The 24,168-nt window shown below is 37.3% G+C and overlaps 1 protein-coding gene and 1 pseudogene across 2 annotated transcripts in view; one reads left to right on the top strand and one right to left on the bottom strand.

Annotated features, from left to right (window-relative positions):
* The window catches only part of COMMD1 (copper metabolism domain containing 1), a 168,359-nt gene that overhangs the window by 94,837 nt on the left and 49,354 nt on the right, over positions 1 to 24,168 (bottom strand). For both annotated transcript variants that reach the window (XM_032652618.1, XM_032652619.1), the window contains exon 2: positions 3,845 to 4,126. In XM_032652618.1, the coding sequence (XP_032508509.1) occupies positions 3,845 to 4,126 (282 nt within the window). The remainder of the gene's footprint in view (positions 1 to 3,844; positions 4,127 to 24,168) is intronic.
* LOC116764585 lies at positions 10,918 to 11,289 on the top strand (annotated as a pseudogene).

Raw genomic sequence — 24,168 nt, 5'->3', positions numbered from 1 at the left:
CCCCACAGATTCTTACTTAATTGGTCTGAAGTATGTCCAGAGCATGAAAATTTTTAAAGCTCCAAAAGTGATTCTTATGTGTAGCCATGATTGAGAACCACTGATTTAAAATAACATAAATTGAAGACAGTAATTTAGTTGTTGGGGTACATGGCCACACACCCCAGAGTTCAAAAACCTTGGTCATTTTACTTAGAAGCAACCTCTTAATATCCTAGAATCATTAATTCTCTCACAAGCTCATCCAATGACAGCAGTGTAAAAATAACTTTGTCTTTGTTGCCTATACATGTTCTAAAAACTGGTAAGTTGATTTAGTAGAGTATTTCATAAACAACATTCACCTAGAAGCTGACAGAAGTACTAACCAAGGATCCAGGCCTCACAAAAACATTTCCGGTAGGATCTGGGTTGTATATTTATTTTACTGCCAGCCTAGGTTCTATTACAGTTTACTTTCTTTACAACTTTTCTTGATTTAAGAATATATTTGCGTTCAAAGGATTTTGTGGGTTAAAGTGCATTTTCAATCATTTTCACAGTGACCATTTTCTTCACAACTTTGAAGTATAAGTAATGTACAATAAACTGCATATCTAAAGCATGCAATTTCATAAGTTTTGACATACATATATTTACATCCATAAAACAGCTGCCACAATGAACATAAACATTTTTTTCACACTTAAAAATTTTCATGCACCCCTCTGTAATCTAATCTATCCCTCCTTCTACTCTTATGCCCAGGCATCTGCTTTCTGTCACTATAGATTACGTTGCATTTTCTAGGATTTTTTATGAGTAGAATCATACATTATGTTAAAAAAAGTTTTTATCTGGCTTACTTCACTCAGCAAATGATTTTGAGATTCAACCATTTTGTTGCATATATCAAAAGTTCTTTCCTTCTTATTGCTGAGTGATATTCCTATCAACGCTCATGATTACCACAACTGTATAACCAACATGTTTTATAACCAACATGTTTTCTTGGCATAGACTATTGTGAGAAGCTAACAAAAGCTCCTAGATGTTGGTATCAATGGTTTTTGGAAAAACTAAGTCTGGTGATCCCCATTTTATTTTATTTTTTTAAATTTTATTTTATTTTATTATTTATTTATTTGTTTGTTTCTTTATTTATTTATGGTTGCATTGGGTCTTTGTTGCTGCACTCGGGCTTTCTCTAGTTGCAGAGAGCGGGGGCTACCCTTCGTTGCGGTGGATGGGCCTCTCACTGTGCTGGCTTCTCTTGTTGCAGAGCACAGACTCTAGGCATGCGGGCTTCAGTAGTTGTGGCTCGCGGGCTCTAGAGCACAGACTCAGTAGCTGTGGCGCGTGGGCTTAGTTACTCCGCAGCATGTGGGATCTTCCCGGGCCAGGGCTCAAACCCGTGTCCCCTGCATTGGCAGGCAGATTCCCAACCACTGTGCCACCAGGGAAGCCCCGATCCCCATGTTAGTTCTCACTTTACCACTTATCAGCTATGTCTGAAGCAAGTCACTTCTCTGTCACATACACCTTCTCTGGAAAATGAGGATATACCACCTCACCTATGTAATTCACCTTAGATGAGTACTTAAGGCCTCTCTGACTTCTAAGACCTATTGATTCTATTGAAATAGGTAAACCTTCTAGAAAGATAGGAGTGCCCATCTGTTTACATACTGTCTGTGGCTGCTTTTGAGCTGCACCAAGAATGATGAGTACTTGTGACAGAAACTGTAGAGCTGTCAAGCATAAAATATCTGTCCTCTCAAAAAAAAGTTTACCAACTTGTTCTAAGTAATCATGAAATGTTCCTGAAGCTAGCTAAAAAATCATGTGTAGTGATGTTCAGATTTACTGATTGACAAAAACACATTCTACTGTTCTAAAAAAGAATGTTTTTTCTTGTTACTTTAGCTAAAAAAATGAAAGAAAAACCATAGGAACTTAAAAATAGATTTTTAAGGGCTTTTCTGGTGGCACAGTGGTTGGGGGTCCGCCTGCCGATGCGGGGGACGCGGGTTCGTGCCCCGGTCCAGGAGGGTCCCGCGTGCCACAGGGCAGCTGGGCCCATGGGCCGTGGCCGCTGGGCCTGCGCGTCCGGGGCCTGTGCTCTGCAACAGGAGAGGCCACGGCAGTGAGAGGCCCGCATACCACCAAAAATAATAATAATAATAAGATTTTTAAAATTCCTGTGTCAGTACCCAATATATTCAGATGATATATGTTACTAAAATCAAAAGGCACATTATAAACCCCAGTTCAAGAAATATTAGGAAAATATTGAGTTAAAGAAATACTATAATAGTTTTCTAGGAAAGTCAAAGTAGATATGTGTGTTTTCATATTCCTGCCCAAATGATAAATACTTGACAAAATCACTACTGCCAGAATAAAAAATGAACAGCCTATAAAAATGGCTGGTGAAACTTAGATATCCAAGAATACTTTCTGCACCTTTCTGTCAGATTTTTGGTCTAGGAATAATAGGAGGAAGGCTGTATAACACAGTGGTTAAGAAAATGGACTTTAGGATCAGAGAAACCAAAGTCAGTAAAGGCTATTAGCACTACTGTAAAATAACTGAATAAAAGGTCCTCAAAATATATTTTGAAAAACAATTTTTTAAAAGGAATTATCTTTTAAATTAAAATTAAAGTCATTAGGGAACTACAAATACTGGAAAAACCCTAAGCAACTCAAGAAGGGATTATGTGAGGAAACCTGCCAGCTAAAAAAATGTGCTCATTATTAGAAGAAAAGATATAAATTTCTATTATAGGATGTAATAGAACCACTTATTTGATTATTTATCTGAAAATAAATCTGGTTAGCTAATTCAGTGATCTGGGTTTTCTCTTCCTAATTACAAGTTGCTGCTTTTTTTTCCCCAAAAGACATATACCAGGTCATTAAAAGTCTGATCTGGCAGTCATCTGGAGTACAAACTGAAGACTTCAAAGAAAAACCATGTAGATGTCCGCTATAACGACATTGGAAACTGCAAGGAAAGCAGTACTGTTTTGTAAATAATCAAGATCAATTAAAAACAATTTGTAGGCTCAAGGACAGAAATAGTATACTTTAGGGTCTTTAGGAACAACACAATGTTGTAATTAAAATACATTGCTGGGACTTCCCTGGTGGTGCAGTGGTTAAGAGTCCACCTGCCAGTGCATGGGACACAGGTTCGAGCCCTGGTCCAGGAAGATCCCACATGCCGCAGAGCCACTGAGCCTGCGAGCCACAATTACTGAAGCCCGCATGCCTAGAGCCCGTGCTCCGCAACAAGAGAAGCCACCGCAATGAGAAGCCCACACACCGCAACGAAGAGTAGCCCCCGCTCACCACAATTAGAAAAAGCCCACACGCAGCAATGAAGAGCCAATGCAGCGAAAAATAAATAAATAAATTTATATTAAAAAAATACATTGCCTCCTATACCTGAATGCCTATAAAGATGAGTTTTGTGAGATAGGTTTGTTCTATGTTGTTTAATCTCAATTCCTCATCTTTACTTAGCGTCTTTATCATTGCCTTGGAGATTCTGACCAAACGCCACGAACTCAGATCTAACCAAAAGGGAACAGTGGCCAACTTCTGTGCAATCACCTTATTGACCCACTTTGTTCTTTTGAGATAGCTGCCGGAGGCTGGTTTTCAGACTCTATCCACAGTTGGGAATACCCAAACTTTCAGATGATTCTATCTTTGAAAAGGGATTCTGAAAACCAGAATCTTTTCCTGTTATCATTATCTCTGCAAACAAAGACTGTTACATAAAATCATTCTGAATGTATGGCTAATACGTAATGGAAAAATACAGTTTACAAAGGGAAATTGAAATTGGACTCACCTGTCCACTTTTCCCTATTTCCAGCTCCATTATGGCAACAGGAGTGTGCATTTGAGCTGAGTGTCTTGACTGCGATTTGCCATCAACTCTCCAGCTCAAGCCCCGAAGCCCACTGTCCCAGCGGCTCTGGTTCATGAGGCTCTCTCGGATTTTTGTCTTATGGCTCTTCCAGAATTTGGAAATGACAGCAGCTTGGTCAGATGTGATCCCGCCTTGCTTTTTGGTTTGAGCAGTCAAGAATGCCTCCAGCTGGTTGAAATCCATGTCTGCAGATGCAATAGACTATAATGACAGAAAAAATAACAGATATGAATTTGGTAGATAACTAGAAAAAGATGCATCTTAACTACAGATCACATTTTGAGTGATTCTTAATCACTGAATAAGCTTTCAAAAAGGGTCATCAAAAGACAGTAATGAGAATAAGTGCTTCATAAATACAAAAATATTCCCTTTGAAAATACTGAATATCAGAAAAGCTATTGTGAAAAATTCCATGTTGGGAATTCCCTGGCGATCCAGTGGACAGGACTCCACGCTCTCACTGCCTAGGGCCCAGGTTCAATCCACAGTAGGGGAACTAAGATCCCACAAGCCCCGTGACGTGGCCAAAAAAAAAAAAAATCCGTGTCACTCAAATTCTCTATCAATAACTAGAATCTATAAATATCCAGTTCCATGATGAGGAAATAATAAAATATATATAAAGTTAAAATGTAAAAATAATAAAACAAGAGAATAAAATGAATTAGTGCTCTGATGAAATCTTACATAATTTCACAGTGCCTTACAGCCAGGCTTGGTTTGATATACTATAACTGGGTAATGCCTTGTCCATACGAAGTATTAAGTAAATTTTGTTAAGTGAATGAATTAGTTTAGTTTTATAGCCCATCTTCAACCAAACAGCCAATAATACTACAATATCCAATAATACTACTCTGAAACTGTATACTACTTTATTCTTTTCCATAAATTTTCAAACCTTAATTGCCATTGCTGTTCTGAGAACAGTAAGCAGCTAAACTGAAGCGGGAAATCATCAAAGGGCTGGGGCAATAGAGCCCTGAATAGGTCAGTGATGGTTAATGATTTGGTCTCCAAACAAGCTTTCCCCTGCCTGGACATGAGGACTGATATGAGCTCCAAACCAAACTATCATAGTACCTCCTTTCTCTGGGCACAATGATTGATCCAAATTAATCTCCCAATTTAGGAGGAGAAGTGGTCTTGTCTCCTGAGGTCATGGTACCAGAAGAACATGAGACTGGAGGGTTGCAGACAGACATCTTTGATCTTTTGGCAAAAGCTTGATTGCAATAAAATAGAATGAAGCCAAGTAGAGATGAGAGTGGGTTCTAATGGAGTGATACCCTGTTCTGTAATCCCCAAGGCCTTGGTTCCTGCAGACCTTTCTTCAACTCTGTATGTTATCTCGGCATCTTTTCCACCTGTAGGCACCAAAAACTCCCATTTACTATTCAAGATAGTTTAAGCTGTATTCCTATCATTTGGAACCAAGAGTCCGGCCTACACTTGAGCAGTAGCAGTGAGAACACAGGAATGTAAAGGTAGACAGTGTACAGGTGGAGTATAGGTAGAATAGGTGGAACGGAGGCTGAAAGACAAACATGCTGTCTTTCATTCCTCCATTAATATGAAAAAGTACGATAAATATTACAACATAGATCAAAGATATTTCACATTACAATTCAACAAATGTTTACTGAATATCTGCCTATTTACCAGGTTTTGGGTAGGAGGACCCAAAATCTCTGGCTATGCCACTCAATAGAAACATTAATTTGTATAATATATTATAATTAAATAAAATTATTTCTACCGGCACTTTGCTTCACACTATCGCATCACAACACAGGTGATGTGTATCATTCTTTTCCTCAAAGCATATTAAGAAATCTATTCTGGGGCTTCCCCGGTGGCGCAGTGGTGGAGAGTCCGCCTGCCGATGCAAGGGACACGGGTTCATGCCCTGGCCCGGGAAGAACCCACATGCCGCGGAGCAGCTAGGCCCGTAAGCCATGGCCGCTGAGCCTGTGCGTCCGGAGCCTGTGCTCCGCAACGGGAGAGGCCATAACAGTGAGGGGCCCACGTACCGCAAAAAAAAAAAAAAAAGAAATCTATTCTGATTTAACTTCACTTGTGACAGAAGTCATTTTGGTTGGGTTCCAGTCAATAATATCTTGAACTGGGGTCAATTCATCCAAAAAAGGTGTTACCGTCTCTGTAACATACTCTTCTTTTTACTTGCCCAACTCTTTAAAAATGTAAAAACCATTCTTAGCTAATGGGCTATACAAAAATAGTGTGTCCTGCAGGATGTAGTTTGCCAACCCCTGCTCAAGAACATCCTACAAAACAAACTGACACATGTCCTACATGACTTGGCAATGTCCCATCTAACATTATGTGGAACCCGTTTATAATTACCTGGGCCTAGAAATTAATCTTTTTCTTTTTACATAAAAAATTATTTTTTGGCACAGTTTTAATAAGCTCTAAATTTTCCAGGAATGCAACTAATATAGCTTGTATCAATATTTTGGTTTGGTCAGAACTTTACAAATAGGTTGTTGAGCATTTTGGAAAATCTCATTACCAGTGGCAATACCATTCACATTTTGATTTCTGAACTACCAAAACAACACATCTACATATGTCTGCATTTACTGCTGCACATTCACAGTGATTCTACATATAGGTGCAAGTATTTGATTAATTCATTACATGTTCTAATGCAGTAATGCTTCAACATTTACATTGTTAAATATATATTTTAAATTACTGTATTATTTTATTTTCCTTATAACTTTCCTTTATATTACATATATGTCATCATATTATTAGAAATTATACATGTTAATTTTATTATATGTGAATTATACTTATACATGCATTTCATTTAAGGTTAATGAAGGAACTGTATGGTCAGACCACTCAAGATGGGTGTTTTCTTGCTCTCTGTACATCCCCTGCCTGGCCAGTGCCTGCTTCACCCATACCCTACACTATGACTGACCTTCCTACAAACTTGCCCCAGACCCCAGCTAGTGATTGTGCTTATCAAAAGGGCAGTGAGGGGTGTGCCCCTCTGCTGGTTTCCCCAGTAACTAATGAGCCAACCTGACGAAATTCCCCCTATAACTGGTAATCTCCCTTCCACCCAGGAGCAAAGCCTGCCACCATGTCCTGCCTGCTATCTGTCACACATGGTGGGGTGTTGCTCCAGGACCTTGCTTCAGATGTGTAAGCTCCCCCATCCATTAAATTAACCCTGATGTCTCTGTCACTGACTCTGAGCTCTTTCTTCGGTCTTGAAGCTGGGCAAGTGCAGGCCTTGTAGGCCTGCAGAGTGCAGCCCAACAGGGACACTGGAAAATATTTACTATAAAAAGGAAACCCTGGGTCTGATAGGTTTGCGAGCCACTGAGGATCAAGTCCAAACCCAACACAACAGGCCCTTCAAAATGTGAGCTGACTTATAAGCAGATAGGCTAGAGGGTCTTTGGAGAAAGAGAACCAAGAATGGCTCTCTTGACATAAGAGAACCTATTTAGGCCTAAGCCATTTTGTAATCTAAGCCTGGCTGCCATGCTTGCCCTTGAACAGATCTCAGTAATTAATGATCTTAAGGGAGGGAATGCAGAAACTAGGGAGGAGCAGTCAAGAAACAACAGTGCAGCCTTGGGGCAGGGTCCTGGTTCCTCAAGGGATATACATAATATAACTTTGAGTTCTGCAGGAACTAAGGCCCCCACCAGGTGGAGGATGGAATGAAGATGCTGATAGGCTAGACTTTAATCAACTAAAGCTTGGACTCTGCCAACCTTCGTCCCAATTCTATGTTGAATTCTCCTCTGCTCAAGCCCCCTCATGAATATACATGTACCCTTAGTTTAAAACTTCCCCAATTTTGCTGTTCAGGAAGACACTGCTTTGAGAAAGATCCCCAGTGTTCTCCTTACTTGCTGCAAGTAATAATCCTTCCTTCTCTCGATCTCTGGCTTGGTTGTGGCTATTGGCTCAATGCCCACCACTCTTGGGCAAACCCAGTTTTCTGGTAACATTATCCTCCTATCTTATTTTACTCCCTGCCTCCCAGATTTGCCACTCAAACAGCACCAACTTGTTCATAATGCCCCTGCTACCAATCCCAATATGCTAACTGCTTCTTTCTATGTGCCTCTGTTCACACTATTCTAACTGCCTGAAATGTCCTTTCATCACCACCTTCACCAGATTAACTTCTATTCACCATTCAAAACTCAGTTCAAGCATGACTCCCCCAATATTCCTCCTCCCCTAGTAAGGTAAGGGTACCTCTCTATTCCAAAAATGCCCTAATATCTCTATCATAGCACTTACCTCAATGTAATGAAGCTTTCTGTTTCACCCAACAGACTTTAATCTTTGACAGAGTCTAATTTATATATCTCTGCAAATATAGGCTCTAACACAACTTTTTGAATTTATGTTCTAACAAGCACAACTATATCAACAACTTTTTAAACCAAAAGTAATAAATGTTGCAGATTAAGTCTAGAAGTATCTACAGTTACCAACTCCTTGCTCTACAAAATCTTACCATGTATATCACAAACTATAAACTCCTAGATAAAGTAGAAAATAATCCCATGGTGTTGATATCTGTTTGCCTAATCTAGCCTTGCAAATTAGCAAGGGGCTCAGAGCTAAAGGATATTTAGGCTAGGAAATCAGGAGAAAGGAAGAATCTGATTGAAAGATAAAAATGCAAACCATCATATTAATGTTATCGATAATGTTGTGCTGCTAGAATATAATCATAGAACAACCCCACATGATGTGGCTGCTGGTGGGCAGCTTGGAGAAACCACTGGTCACCTAGTCAACACAGATCAGCAATATGCTAAAAATGTATTTGACAGAAATATGATAACCCAATTACAACTTTTAAATGTTAAAAATTAATAATTATCAGTTTGAAACTGAAATTTCAAATGAACAAAAAAAGTGAGGTAGTAAGAGACAGGAAAACAGAAGAAATGTAAAAACATGCCAAGCTGTTCTATTTCAGAGAAAAGAAACAGACTGATATGTATGCAGTTCCAATCAAAATCCTAGTAAGATTTTTTGTAGGTATAGGCAAAATTATTGTACAATTTAAATGGAAAGGCAAAGGAAGTGGAGTAGATAAAACAATTTTGAATAAGAACAATAAAGTGGGAGGAATTGGTCTTCCACATTTCAAGATTTAATTCACCGCTACAGTAATCAAGATTCTGTGATATCTGCAGAGAGACAGATACATAGACCAATGGAATACACAGACCAATAAAAAACACAGAAACAGACCCCCACAAAATGGGCAACTCATCTTTGACAAAGGTGCAAAAGCAATTCAATGAAGGAAAGAAAGATAGCATTTTCAGCAAAAGGTACTCAAGCAAGTAGATATCCATAGGTTAAAAAAGAGAACCTCAACCTTAGTCTCATAACATATAGAAGTAAATTTTAAGTGGATCACGGGCTTAGATATAATGAAAAACTGTAAATCTTAGAAAGAAAAAGAAAGACAATCTTCGGGATCTAGGACTAATCAAAGCATTCTTAGACTTGACACCAAAAGCATGATCCATAAAAGCAAAAACTGTTAAATTCGACCTCATCAAAATTAACCTTCACCATGTGCAAAAAACCCTGTGAAGGGGATAAAGACATACTTCAAATTGGTAGAAAATATTTCAAGCCACATATCTAACCAAGGACTAGTATCTAGAATACATAAAGAACTTTCAGGGACTTCCCTGGAGGGCCAGCGGTTAAGACTGCATGCTTCCACTGCAGCAGGCGTGGGCTCCATCCCTGGTCGGGGAACTCTTTTAAGATCCCGCATGCCACACGGTGCGGCCAAAAGACAAAAGAGAAAAGAACTTTCAAAATGCGATATTAAAAAATAAACAATCCCATTAGAAACTGGATAAAAGATATGAGAGATATTTCACCAGAGCAGATATACAGATGGTAAATAAGTACAATGAAAAATGCTAAACATCATTAGCCATCAGAGAAATGCAAATTAAAACCACAATGAGATGTCACTATACACTTATCAGAATGGCTAAAATGTAAAAATAGTGACAAGACAGGATACAGAGACTCTGGATCACTCATACATTGTTGGTGGGAATGTAAAATGGCACACCCACACTGCAAAACATTTTGGCAATTTATTAGAAAACTAAACATAAACTTCCATATGACCCAGCAATAGCATTTCTGGGCATTTATCCCAGAGAAAGGAGAACTTACGCCCATACAAAAAGCTATACACAGGGCTTCCCTGGTGGCGCAGTGGTTAAGAATCCGCCTGCCAATGCAGGGGACACGGGTTCGAGCCCTGGTCCGGGAGGATCCCACATGCCACGGGGCAACTGGGCCCGTGAGCCACAACTACTGAGCCTGCGCGTCTGGAGCCTGCGCTCCACAACGAGAGGCCACGACAGTGAGAGGCCCGCGCACCGCGATGAAGAGTGGGCCCTGCTCACCGCAACTAGCGAAAGCCCTCGCATAGAAACGAAGACCCAACACAGCCAAAAATAAATAAATAAATAAAATTTAAAAAAAAAAAAAAAGCTATACACAAATGTTTATGGCAGCTTTATTTGTAATAACCAAAAATCAGAAACAAACCAGACATCCTTCAACTGGTGAATGGTTAAATAAACTGTGGTATATCCATATACCATGGACTATTTCTCTACAATAAAAAGGAAACGGGCCATTGATACTACAACTTGCATAAATTCTCAGAGAATTATGCTGAGTGAAAAAACCCAATCAGGAAAAGTTACACATTGTACTATTCCATTTATATCATATACTTGAAATGGCAAAATTACAGAAATGGAAGACAGATTAGTAGTTGCTAGCAATTAAGGAAGGGGTGGGGGCTCTTTGAGGAATATGTGGTTGGAGCTGCAGCTGAGCTCGGGTCCACCCGCTCCTGCTCTTGACTTGCCACTGTTTTTTCTCACCCAGGAACAAGTCAGTCAGGGAGGTACATCACAACCATGGCTTTGAAAGATACCAGAAAGATACCCGTGGAACCAGAGGTGGCAATTTCACCAAATTAGAATCACCCTATCCAGTCACAATGTAAAACCTCTGGAGAAGGTTTGTGTAGACTTGATGAGAGGTGCAAATGAAAAGAATCTTAAAATGAAAAGACCAGTTTGGAGGTCTACCAGGACTCTGAGAATCACTACAAGAAAAACTCCTGCTGAAAGATTTGGTCTCTTTTTCAGATGAGGATATACAAGAAACTCATTGACTTGAACAGTCTTTCTGAGATTGTTAAGCAGATTACTTCCATCAGTATTTAGCCGGGAGTCGAGGCTGAATCACTACTGCAGGTGCTTAAATCAACTATTTTAATAAATTGATTATCAGTTGTTTAAAGAGGAAAAAAAAAGGAAGGAGAAAGGGTGGGTGGGAGGAAAGTAGATGTGGCTATAAAACTGCAACATGAGGGATCTTAGTGGTGATGGAAAGCTCTGTGTCTTGACTGTACCAATGTTAATATAGTGGTTGTGATATTATACTACAGTTTTGCAGTACGTTATCGTTAGGGAGAATCAATAAAAAATACAATGGTATCTCTTTGTATTATTTCTTATAGCTGCATGTGAATCTACAATTATCTCTAAATAAAAATCTTAATTAAAAAAAGAAACCTACATCAGGCCTATTTCTTGCTCTAAATGTAAGTTCTTTAAGAGAGCAGAGACCTTGCCTCTCTTGTTTAATATTTAACCCCTGGAGCCTCGCACAGTGACTGGCATATAGTAGGTGATCAGCAAATATATAATGAATGAGTGAATAGTTGGATGAGCATGAAATCTGGAATCGCCCCCCAAAAAACTAGTACCGTACTCACTTGATCTTGGGAAAGTCATTTAGTCTTGTTGTACCTCAATTTCCCCATTTATAATATGTAGATATAATATAGAATATGGTTATTTTAAAACTTGGCTCCAAAATTCTTTGACCCTTCTCCCACAAAGAGTTAAGGGTCTATGTCCTATTCCCTAGAATATGGGCTGTGTGAGTGTTTGATCATGGCAATTCCAACTATACGACATTCTGGAAAAGTCAAAACTATGGAGACAGTAAAAAGATCAGTGGTTGCCAGGAGTTCAGAGGGAGGAAGGGAGAGATGAATAGGTGGAACACAAGGGATTTTTCAGGCAGTGAAACAATTCTGTATAGTGTACAAAATCTGATACTAAATGGTGGACACACGTAACTAAACATTTGTGTAGAAAGAATATACAAACAGAATGTACAGGACAAAGAGTGAATTCTAATGTAAACCGTGGATTTTAGTTAATAATGTAATCAACACAGGCTCCTCAACTGTAAACAAATGTACCACACTAATGCAAGATGCTCATAATAGGGGAAATTGCTTGGGAGCAGAGAGCAAGGGAGTATATGATAACTCTCTGCACTTTCCATTCAATTCTTCTGTAAACCGAAAACCATTCTTAAAGTATATTTAAAAAAAAACCCAAAAACTAGTGATACAAAAACATGCATAAATTTTAGATATTATGCTGAATTTTAGAAGTTAGATACATCGAGTATATACTGTATGATTCAATTTATGTTACATTCTACAACAAGCAAAACTAATCTATGATAACAGAAACCAGAAAAGCGGTTACCTAAGGCAGAGGTGGGGCTGACTGGGAAGAGGAATGAGGGAACTTTCTGTGGTGATGATAGGATGATAAGATGATGATAGAAGTGTGGATTACACAGGTATACATTTCTCAAAAACTCAAACTGAATACTTAAGTACTATCATATAAATTATACTCAATTTTTTTTAAAAGCAAAAAATAACTTCTTACAAAAAAGATACCATTTTTTAAAGTTACAAATTCAAATGAAATACTGAGATTTTGTAAAGTATATAACTGACAGAAGAGTAGTATGCAGAGTATATAAAGAACTCCTTGAAATCAAAAAGACCTAACAGCTAAAAATTTGACCAAAAATATGAGCAGACTATTCATAGAAAGGGAAATTTAATAATAAATCAATCAATAAAAATATGCTCAACATAACTAATAATAAAGAAAATGTAAACTAATACCATTTCCCTTCCATTAAACTGGCAAAAAGTAAAATGCCCCACAATATTAAAAACTGTTTCTTTACTTCCTCACCAACAATTCTCATATACTGTTGTCGGAACAGAACATTTTTGAAGAGCAATTTTGCATTATCTGTCAAAATTTAAGATGTACGTATTCTAGAACTCAGCAACTCTTCTGCAATGGAAAAAACTTAGAGGAACTCTTATACCTATGCACTTGGAGTCCTAGGCAGGAATGGTTATTGCAACAATGTTGGTAATAGTAACAAATTAGAATCAACTCCAATGTCTGGAACAACAACAACAAAAATGGTTAGTGACATTCAAACCATGGACTAACACACAGTAAATGAATTAGAATTATATCTATCAACATGGAAAAGCACAAACACATAATGCCGAACAACAATAACAAAAAAGACAACTGCACACAAATATATGAAGTATGATACTATTTATATGAAATATTATAAGATAAAAAATACTATAAATTTAAAATACGTATGTAGTAAAAATGTAAAATTATGCATGAGATTGATAAACATCTAATGCAGGCCAGAGGTTACTTCAAAGGACAAGGAGAATGAAATCTGAGAGGCATATAGAGGGCTCTAGTAGTATCTACAATTTTTTTTAATGTTTTTAATAAAACTAACTTTAGAACAGATGTACAGAAAACTTATGGAGATAGTACAGATTCAACATACCACACACTCAATTTCCTAGGCTATTAACATCTTACATTAGTAAAGTCACACTTGTGACAATTAGTGAATCAATATGGATAACATTATTATTAACCATAGTCTATATGTTATTCATATTTCCTTAGTTTTTACATAATGTGCTTTTTATGTTCCAGGATCCCATCCAAGTTACACTACATTTAGTCATCATGTCTCCTTAAGTTTCCCTCGGCTATGAGACAGTTTCTCAAACTTTTCTTGTTTTTGATAACCTTGACAGTTTTGAGAAGTACTGGTCAGGTACTTTGTAGAATGTCCCTCAGTTTGGATATGCCTCATGTTTTTCTCATGGTTAGACTGCGGTTATAGGTTTTGGGAGAAAGACCAGAGGTGAACTGCCATTCTCATCATACCACATCAAGGGTACATGCTATCAACATGGCTTACCACTGCTAATGGAAACTAGCTGAGGTAGTGTTTTTCAGGTTTCTCCACTGTAAAATAACTCTTTTCTCCCCCTTTTCTATAATCTACTCTTTGTTGGGAAGTCACCATGAGCAGCCCACACTTAAAGAATAGGAAGTTATGCTCCACCTCCTTGGAGGCAAAGTATCTATATAAATTATTTGGAATTCTTCTGTGTAGGTCAATAATGTTTTAAAATACCCAAAAAAGAAAGAAATAATAAAGATCAGAGCAGAAATAAATGAAATAGAGACTAAAACAAAACAAAACAAAAACAAAAAGATCAGTGAAACTAGGAGCTGGTTCTTTGAAAAGATATACAAAATTGATAAACCTTTAGCCAGACTCATCAGGAAAAAAAAGAGAGAGGGCCTAAATAAATAAAATCAGAAATGAACAAGGAGAAGTTACAAAGGATCATAAGAGATTACAACAAACAAGTATATACCAATAAAATGAACAACTTAGAAAAAATGGATAAAGTCCTAGAAATGTATAATCTCCCAAGACTGAATTAGGAAAAAACATAAAATATGTATAGACCAATTACCAGTAATGAAATTGAATCAGTAATTAAAAAACAAAACAGCAAAAAAACTTCCAATAAACAAAAGTCTAGGACCAGAAGCCTTCATAGCTGAAATCTACTAAACGTTTAAAGAGTTAATGCCTATCTTCAAACTATTCCAAAATAGATTGAAGAGGAAGGAATGATTCTGAACTCATTCTCTGAGGCCAGCATCATCCTGATACAAAACCAGACAAAGACACTGCAAAAAAAGAGAAAATTACAGGTCAGTATCACTGATAAACATAGATGCAAAAATTCTCAACAAATATTAGCAAACCAAATTCAACAATACGTTTAAAGGATCATACATCATGATCAAGTGGGATTTATCCCAGGGATGCAAGTATGGTTCAAATCTGAAAATCAATTAATGTGATACACCACATTAACAAATTGGAGAATAAAAATCCTATGATCATCTCAATAGATGCATAAAAAGCTTTTGACAAAATTCAACATCCATTTATGATAAAAACTCTCAACAAAGTGGGTACAGAGGGAACATACCTCAACATAATAAAAGTCACATGTGACAAACCTGCAGCCAACATTATACTCAACGGTGAAAAGCTGAAAGCATTTCCTCTAAGATCAGGAACAAGACAAGGATGCCCACTCTCGTCACTGTTATTCAACATTGTACTGGAAGTCCCAGCCACAGAAATCAAACGAGAAAAAAAAATAAAAGGAATCCAAATTAGAAGGGAAGAAGTAAAACTGTCACTATCTGCAGATGATACACTATATATAGAAAATCCTAAAGATACCACCAAAAAACTATTAGAACTAATAACTTAATTCAGTAAGTTGCAGGATACAAAATTAGCATAGAGAAATCTGTTGCATTTCTATACACTAACAGAGAACTATCAGAAGAGAAATTTTAAAAATAATATCATTTACAGAAGAATAATACACCTAGGAACAAATCTAACTAAGGAAGTAAATGACCTGTACTCGAAAAACTATGACACTAATGAAAGAAACCAAAGACAACACAGACAAGTGGAAAGATATACTGTGCTCACAAGTTGGAAGAATTAACATTGCTAAAATGACCATATTACCCAAGGCAATTTAAGATGCAATGCAATACCTACCAAAATACCAACAGCAGGGACTTCCCTGGTGGCGCAGTGGTTAAGAATCCGCCTGCCAATGCAAGGGACATGGGTTCAAGTCCTGGTCTGGGAAGATCCCACATGCCGTGGCGCAACTAAGCCCATGCGCCACAACTACTGAGCCTGCGCTCTAGAGCCCGTGTGCCACAACTACTGAGCCCACACACCACAACTACTGAAGTCCGCACACTCTAGAGCCCGTGCTCCACAACAAGAGAAGCCACTGCAATAAGCCTGTGCACCACAATGAAGAGTAGCCCCCGCTCACCGCAACTAGAGAAAGCCTGTGAGCAGCAACAAAGACCCAACACAGCCAAAAAAAAAAAAAAAAACAACAGTATTTTTCACAGAACTAGAACAAATAATTCTAAAATTTGTTCTAAAGGCCACCTAAACACCTGGGAGAAGGTGTTTTCAAACATATATCTGGTAAGCAGTTAATATCCAAAATATACAAAGAATTCACACAACTCAATATCAAAAAAAAATTTTTTTTAATGGGCAAAAGACCTAAACAGACATTTTGCCAAAGACATACAGATGGCCAACAGACACATGAAAAGATGCTCAACATCACTAATCATCAGGGAAATGCAAATCAAAGCCACAATAAGCTATCACCTCACAGCTGTCAGAATGGCTATTATCAAAAGTCAACGAATAATAAACGTTGGCAAGGACACGGAGAAAAGGGAACCCTCATGCACTGTTAGTGGAAATATAAATGGGTGCAGCCGCTATGGAAAACAGTATGGAGATTCCTCAAAAAATTAAAAAAAGAACTACCATACAAGAATCATTAATCTCTCTAATTTTACTCCATATCAAAAGAGGAAAGCAAACTTGCTAATTTAATATAATAAATATAAATTAATGTGAAAAATCTTGGTTCTTATGACCAAGAATAAATACTGGGGACATAATTTCAACAACCCAAAAGTACTATTTCTTAAGAGTGTATCAAATATAAGTGATAAATCAATGCAATCTAATAACTTGTAGCTCTTTTTAATCAACTCAATAAAATACTGTCAAAGATAAATAATAAACTTCTAGGATACGTATCTTATTGACTCAAATATAAGATGACCTTGAATTTAGGTAATTCTATTTTTCCAAGAAAGAAACAAAGTTTAATTGTAAGAAATATTCTTTATCATGGTCAGTATTGCTAGTAACTCATATATATATAATTTTAAAAAAAACAAGCAGAAAATTCTCATCCACAAATAATCAATCTCATCCTGCTTGGAAATAACTGTCTTCTTCTATTTATATTATATGTGGGGTTTTTAATATTGTAAGAAAAAAAATATTGCTGGAATATGCCAAGGCAGTTGTTTGAATAGATAGCTATTTCTTTAGTGAGTAAGTTATATCCAAGGAGAAAGAATGATTAGGAATTAAGCAAGATAATGCATGAGATATAAATATTTGCTTCTCCAACCCCTTAATGGGAACAGTAATTAAGAATTTCAGGGCTTCCCTGGTGGCGCAGTGGTTGAGAGTCCGCCTGACGATGCAGGGGACACGAGTTCGTGCCCCGGTCCGGGAAGATCCCACATGCCGCAGAGCGGCTGGGCCCGTGAGCCATGGCCGCTGAGCCTGCGCGTCCGGAGCCTGTGCTCCGCAACGGGAGAGGCCACAACAGTGAGAGGCCCGCGTACCGCAAAAAAAAAAAAAAAAAAAAAAAAAAAAAAAGAATTTCAGAAAGTTATTCACTCCCCTAATTTCCATTAAGTAAGTGTACTGGAACACATCATGCAGATTTAAATTCATCATTTCTGAAGAAAACAGACTGACAAGCATAGAGGCAAACCAAGAACTAACAATAGTTCAACCCCCATAGAAACTACTCATGGTAACCAAAAACAAATCTTTACTTGTCAACAGTTCTGTGAAGGTTCCAAGAATATGCTATGCCATAATGTGCACACATTCCCTTAGTTAAGCCTATAAACTACAGAATGCTACCAGCTGTCAATACAAAGAAATTAAGACCTTGAGAAAGCAAAAGCAATTTGCCTCTAGTGACTATTAATATTAGCTTGTTAGTAAAGGGTAATAAAGAGAATATTTTTTCTTCTGATTTATTTCACCAGAATATTTTCTGACAAAAATATATATTTACACAATTAAAGATCAAATACCAGGTCAAAAGATCTTAGTTGCATTTCTATAGCCTCTTGGAATAAAAAAAATCATATGATGAGCTAAAGCAAGTGAAACTGCCAAAAAATGGTTTAGGTAAACTAGTGTTTTCTAATGCTCTTAAAAGTTTTCTTGTTTTTTTTTTTTTTTTACTTTGTATTTATTTATTTATTTTATTTATTTGGTTGCACCAGCTCTTAGTTGTGGCAGGTGGGCTCCTTAGTTGTGGCATGCAAACCCTCAGTAGCAGCATGCATGTGGGATCTAGTTCCCTGGCCAGGGATAAAACCCAGGCCCCCTGCACTGGGAGCGTGGAGTCTTATCCACTGCCCCACCAAGGAAGTCCTCAGTTTTCTTGTTTTAAAAAAACTAAATATTTCCCTTGAAATTGCTTATGATATTATTTTAAGTAGAACATAGTCCAAAACATAAGCAGAAATAGTCCAAAAGAAAAGCAACTCAGTTTTTTTGTGGGTTTTTTTTGTTGTTGTTGTTTTAATTTATTTGGCTGTGCTGGGTCTTAGTTGCCACACATGGGATCTTCGTTGCGGCTTGTGTGCAGGATCTTCGTTGCGGCATGCATGTGGGATCCAGTTCCCTAACCAGGGATCGAACCCAGTCCCCCTGCATTGGAAGCACAGAGTTTTAACCACTGGACCACCTGGGAAGTCCCGCAACTCAGTTTTGCCTTTTATTTACCTTCAGTAAATTCGTAAAATCTGGTTTACTGTACTTAGTTAGAAAATGGTTTTTCTGTTTGAAACATTTCTCTGGGCTTTAGTTTCCCTAAAATTAAATGAAGGGGATTTGCTAAATGATGTCTATGTACTCCGCCCCCAGTATTAACATTCCATGTTGCTGTATCTATACACTGAGCTACACAAAATTGCCAGTGTGCAACTGTTTTTGACTTACAAAAATGGTAATTTGAAGTGGTTCAACCTTGCTAAATTTCCAAAGCTTTATTCCCTCCTATAAACTATCTTTGGCATAACTCAGCTTTTGTATTCTTTTTTTTTTTGAAGTATAGTTGATTTACAATATTGTGTTAGTTTCAGGTTACAGCAAAGCAATTTGGTTATATATATATATATATATATATATATGCATACATCTGCATTTTTTCCCTTCTCATTATAGGTTATTACAAGATATTGAATATAGCTCCCTGTGCTATAGAGTAAATCCTTGTTGTTTATCTATTTTATATAATAGGTAGTGTGAGCTTTTGTTTTGTTTTGTTTTTTTAAACTTTTGTATTCTTAAAGTAGACCAAAATGATGAAAGCTGGCTCTCAATTCCATTCAGGATTGAATGTACTTTATTAGAAAATTTTTGTAAGGCCTATTTTATCCCTGAAGAAAAAGTAGATAATCTGATATGGAAACCCTCCTATGTTACTACTTCACAATTCAGTTTTGAGTATTTGCAGAATTTGTTCTAGCCCACTCAGTTTTGACTCCACTTGTTATCACCATATAATCTGCTTCATCACCGAGTTTCAACCACCTTCCTATCAGGCCCTGTCCTAAACTCTCAAAAAAGATGAATAACGTGAACATGACTTTGAAGAGCATACAATCTGGTGTGTAACCAAAAGCACAATGCAGCATCCTTGGCTTTCCTCATTTGCCAGGAAATCTAGAGCAGTACTACCCAAAGTACAGTCTGCAGATCAATGCCAGTCCACAAACTTCATTACAAGTCCACTATGAGGTGGCTGTAGAGACTGAGAGTAAACATTCAGAAACTTTTGTGGCAATGTCACGGTATTTTTATGTTGATTATCCTAACAAAATAATTGAACCTTATATTTTTATGTATTTTTGGTGAGAGACTGAAAATTCTAAAAACATAACACACACACACACACACACACACTACAAATCTGGTCTTCAACAGACACCATTTAAGAAGCACTGGTGTTGAGGATTCTATTGTTTTTGCAATTTAGGTCAGCTGCATTTTAAAGTAAAAACACTCATCTCATATCAGACTTCAACAACTAATAGCTAATTGGTCCCATTTCCACTATAATAAAAATCCTGGCTACATTTAAACAGGGGAAAAAAAGGTTACCAAGAAGAAAATAACGTGCTGGCTATGGACAACTTGGAAAGATTAAGTCAAAGCTAAAATTAAGAAAAGAGAAAAATGCTATTACTTTTCACTGGGGAGAAAGGAAAATATTTCAAGTTGACAGCAAATTTTATAAATCACTGTTGTCTATGCCTGGTCCTTCTTACAGGAAAAAAAAAGCTATAATCATTTGAATTTCTCAACTTACACAATTCAGAATTGAAAATTACCAATAGAAGGAAACTTCAGCAAAAAGAAGAGCTATGGGGTTTCCCTGGTGGCGCAGTGGTTGAGAGTCCGCCTGCTGATGCAGGGGACGCGGGTTCGTGCCCCAGTCCGGGCAGATCCCACATGCCACGGAGCGGCTGGGCCCGCGAGCCATGGCTGCTGAGCCTGTGCATCCAGAGCCTGTGCTCCGCAACGGGAGAGGCCACAACAGTGAGAGGCCCACGTACCGCAAAAAAAAAAAAAAAAAAAGAAGAGCTATGGAGTGGATAGGAGAATTTATTCCTCTCTCATCTGTGTAATTAGTCCTGTTTCTTGCCACCTGTGGTAAAATAATAAAGTCTCTGTTTATCTGATGTCTCCATGCCTGGGAAGTTGCTGGAGCCTTTGTAAACAAAATACAACCATGTTTCATTTGGCACAGGTAAACACAGAAGTGCAATCAAATCATATTTCAAAGGCAAATTCATATTTCCCATTACTAGATTTAATATGCAATGACTAGCGTGTCTGTTGAGTACTACTGCCATATTCTGCATTCTAATTTAACAAATTTACACATTAAAAAAGAAATTAATTTGGTTTCATAAGACAAAAATTTGGCCAATGACAGACTCACCTAGAGTACCTCTGGACACATTCCAAAGTTCAGTGACTTACACAACTACTATGTAACAGTCACTATGCCAGGAACTTTCCAGTTTCCTGGCTGCTTTAACATCCAATTAAGGGCAGACAGGTGAAAAGTTAACCAAGCCCAAAATCTGGTGATAGAAAGCTAGGTGAGAGTGAGAAAAAACAGAAGTATACACTCTAACAGAGTGATGAATCTGGTTAAATATATTAATATCAGGTAGCAGCACACCAGTGAAAACTGAAGCTTGAACATCAACAATTTAAAAACAGCCTCTAAACAATAAATAAATAAATAAATATAAACAGCCTCAAACAATTGGGAAGTCTTCGGTATACAGCAATTAGTCATTGTGCTCTAACAAATTTTTTTTAAGTGTAAAGGGTTTTTTTTTTTAAATTATGTGTTAACACAGACAAAGTTATTTAAGTCAATAAATTTTTAAGGAATTTCACATGTTCTGATTCTTTCCACTGCCAATCACCTTAGTTCCTCCAAACTCATAATCTTCAAGATAAAATAGCCCTTTCAAAAAGAAGTTATCATATAAGTCAGCCCACAATTCTTTTAGCTAGGCTTCTTTGATCTCCAGTGAAATATGGAAACACTTCAAAATTCCCCACCTGTAATCTTTGGGATCCAATTTCCTCAAGTGATTTACTTTAGGACCATGTTTAGGGTCAGGAGATGGATCTGCCTGGTTCTCAATTTGATACCCTCTAAAAATGATATTCACTCCTAAGCCATCACACCCTAGAACAGTACAGATCATTGGGATATGCCAATACCTAAGATCAAGTTTGTTAGGTTTTTCATAGTTTACTTGGCATGTGCTCTAACAAATTTTAATCATGTGTTCTAGGAGGTATGCTTAGCTAGTAAGCATACCTACCCAACTTCTCAGAATTTTCAGGGCAGCTTCATGGAACTTGTTTCCTTAAGGATATCAAAGCTTGATATTTCAATAAAGGTAAATACTTATTTACCCTTTTGTATGTTTGAAAATTCTTAGAAAAGTTTTTTTTAAGCAAAAAAAATAAAATACTGAGGGGAAAAAAAGGCAAAGGAGTCTCATGTGAGAAGGGTAGCTGAACTTTGAAGCTCCTACTCCTGTCCTTGAGATTTATCGTGCCCTTAAAGATAACTCAACCCCTTGCTGCAGCCATTTTTTTCACATTTAGTAACTACTCTGGTGGATTTTTAAACATCTATCCCTAACTGAGATTACACTTGTTTTTTCAAGATCTTTCTTAGTCATTTATAAGATTTCACATACTTTAGTCAACATTGGTTAGTTGATCACCAAATATTTATTAAGTGTTCACAAAACTCGACACCATGTTGAAATACCTGCTCACATTATGTTTACAGTTTAGTAGGGAGACTACTGATCACATCTATAATTTTCTCTATTGAAGTAGTTTCGGCTCTGGTTTTTGAAATAGTCCACTTGGTAGCTAGGCCTAGAAGATAAATTACACTGCTAATCTAGATAGTCTTCTCCATTAAATAAGATATGTAATTTATCAGAAATTGTCAGCTTGAAATTACAGAAATTAAAAATAGTTCAGCACATTTTACATGAAATTTTATTTCCATGTTTATGCTTCCATATTAATAAAAACCTGACCACAGTAATTTTAGAATTTTTAATTATATTCATCTATAGCAAAATAAATACACCTGCCATTCTAAATATTCACAAAACAGTTATTTATATATCAAACACTCTAAAGTCAACTAGCTAAAAAAATAAAATTCAGGTAATAATAGGTATAGAAAAACTACTCAATCTCTCAATTGTTTATCACAAACACAAAACTGAAAAATATAACAAAGAAGATGGCAGAAATAATAGAAAATAGTAAGAAACGAGTGTTAGGAGTTCTGGGTATATAGATTTCTCTGGTACAGCTAAGAAGCAATTCCCACCGTAGAACTCCAGAAAGACAAAGAAATGGAAAGCACTAGGTACTTCTGAGTGAAAGAGAAGTTGGAAACCAAAGAACTGGTTGAAAATCTGCTTACTTAACCCAACTACTACCCCATCACTTCCCCTGGTGAAAGACTGTGGGTTTCCATTCTACAGAGTTAAACCAGGGGGCTCTGGACTCAAGGACTCGAGGCACAGCTCAAGGTAAGGGATTCATTCTGAAAACTGGGAGATAAAGTGTAGGTCTACTTACTGAATGATGGGCTACCTAGTTCCCTTCCACCATCGACCCTGCAGTGCAATTGGAACATGAATGACCCAGAGTTGAGCCAGTCTTCATAAGTTAGGGCAAAATCCTTCACAAAGAGGATACCACCTCAGAAACCAGCCATGGAGCTGAGGGATTCCAAGCCACCCATACTTATGACCAAGTGGCTATAAATTTGGGGTTCCAACTACCCCATTAAGCTCAATAATTTAGCAGAACAAACCGCAAAACTCAGAAAAACACTACACTTACAATTACAGTATTATTATAGCAAAAAAGTACATAAATCAGGATCAGCCAAAATAAGATATGCATAGGGCAAAGTCTGAGAGGGTCCTGAATGCAAAGTTTCCATGTCCTCTCCCCAGAGGGTCAGGATGCATCACCCTCCTGACACATCAATGTATAACAATACACAGAGCATTGTTTGCCAGAAAAACACACCCAGGGTAAAAATTCCAGTTTTTATTGGGGTTTCATTACATAGGCATGACTTTGTTTGTTTTGCTACTGAGTTGTATAAATGCTTTGCATATTTTGGATATTGGCCCCTTCTCAGAAATATGATTTGCAATTATTTCCTCCCATTCAGTAGGTGGCATTTTCATTTTGTTGATGGTTTCCTTTGCCATGAAGAAGCATTTTACTTTAATGTAGTCCCACTTACTTATTTTTGCTTTTGTTGCTTTTGCTTTTGGTGTCAGATTCAAAATATTATGGCCAAGACCTATGTCAAGGAGCTTACCGCTTATGTTTTCTTCTAGGACTTTTATGGTTTCAGGTCTTATGTTCAAGTCTTTAATCCATTTTGAGTTAATTTTTGTGTATGGTGTAAGATAGTGATCCAGTTTCCTTCTTTTGCATCTGGCTGCCCAATTTTCCCAATACCATTTATGGAAGAAACTGTACTTTCCTCATTGTATATTCTAGCCTCCTTTGTGGTAAATTAATTGATCATATATGTTTGGGTTTATTTCTGGACTCTCTATTCTGTTCCATTGATCTATGTGTCTGTTTTTACACCA

The sequence above is a fragment of the Phocoena sinus genome, chromosome 13 (assembly GCF_008692025.1).
Source record: "Phocoena sinus isolate mPhoSin1 chromosome 13, mPhoSin1.pri, whole genome shotgun sequence".
NCBI classification, from domain to species: Eukaryota; Metazoa; Chordata; class Mammalia; order Artiodactyla; family Phocoenidae; genus Phocoena; species Phocoena sinus.
Note: the sequence above shows the minus strand (reverse complement) of the source record. Positions and strands in the feature narration are given on the sequence as shown.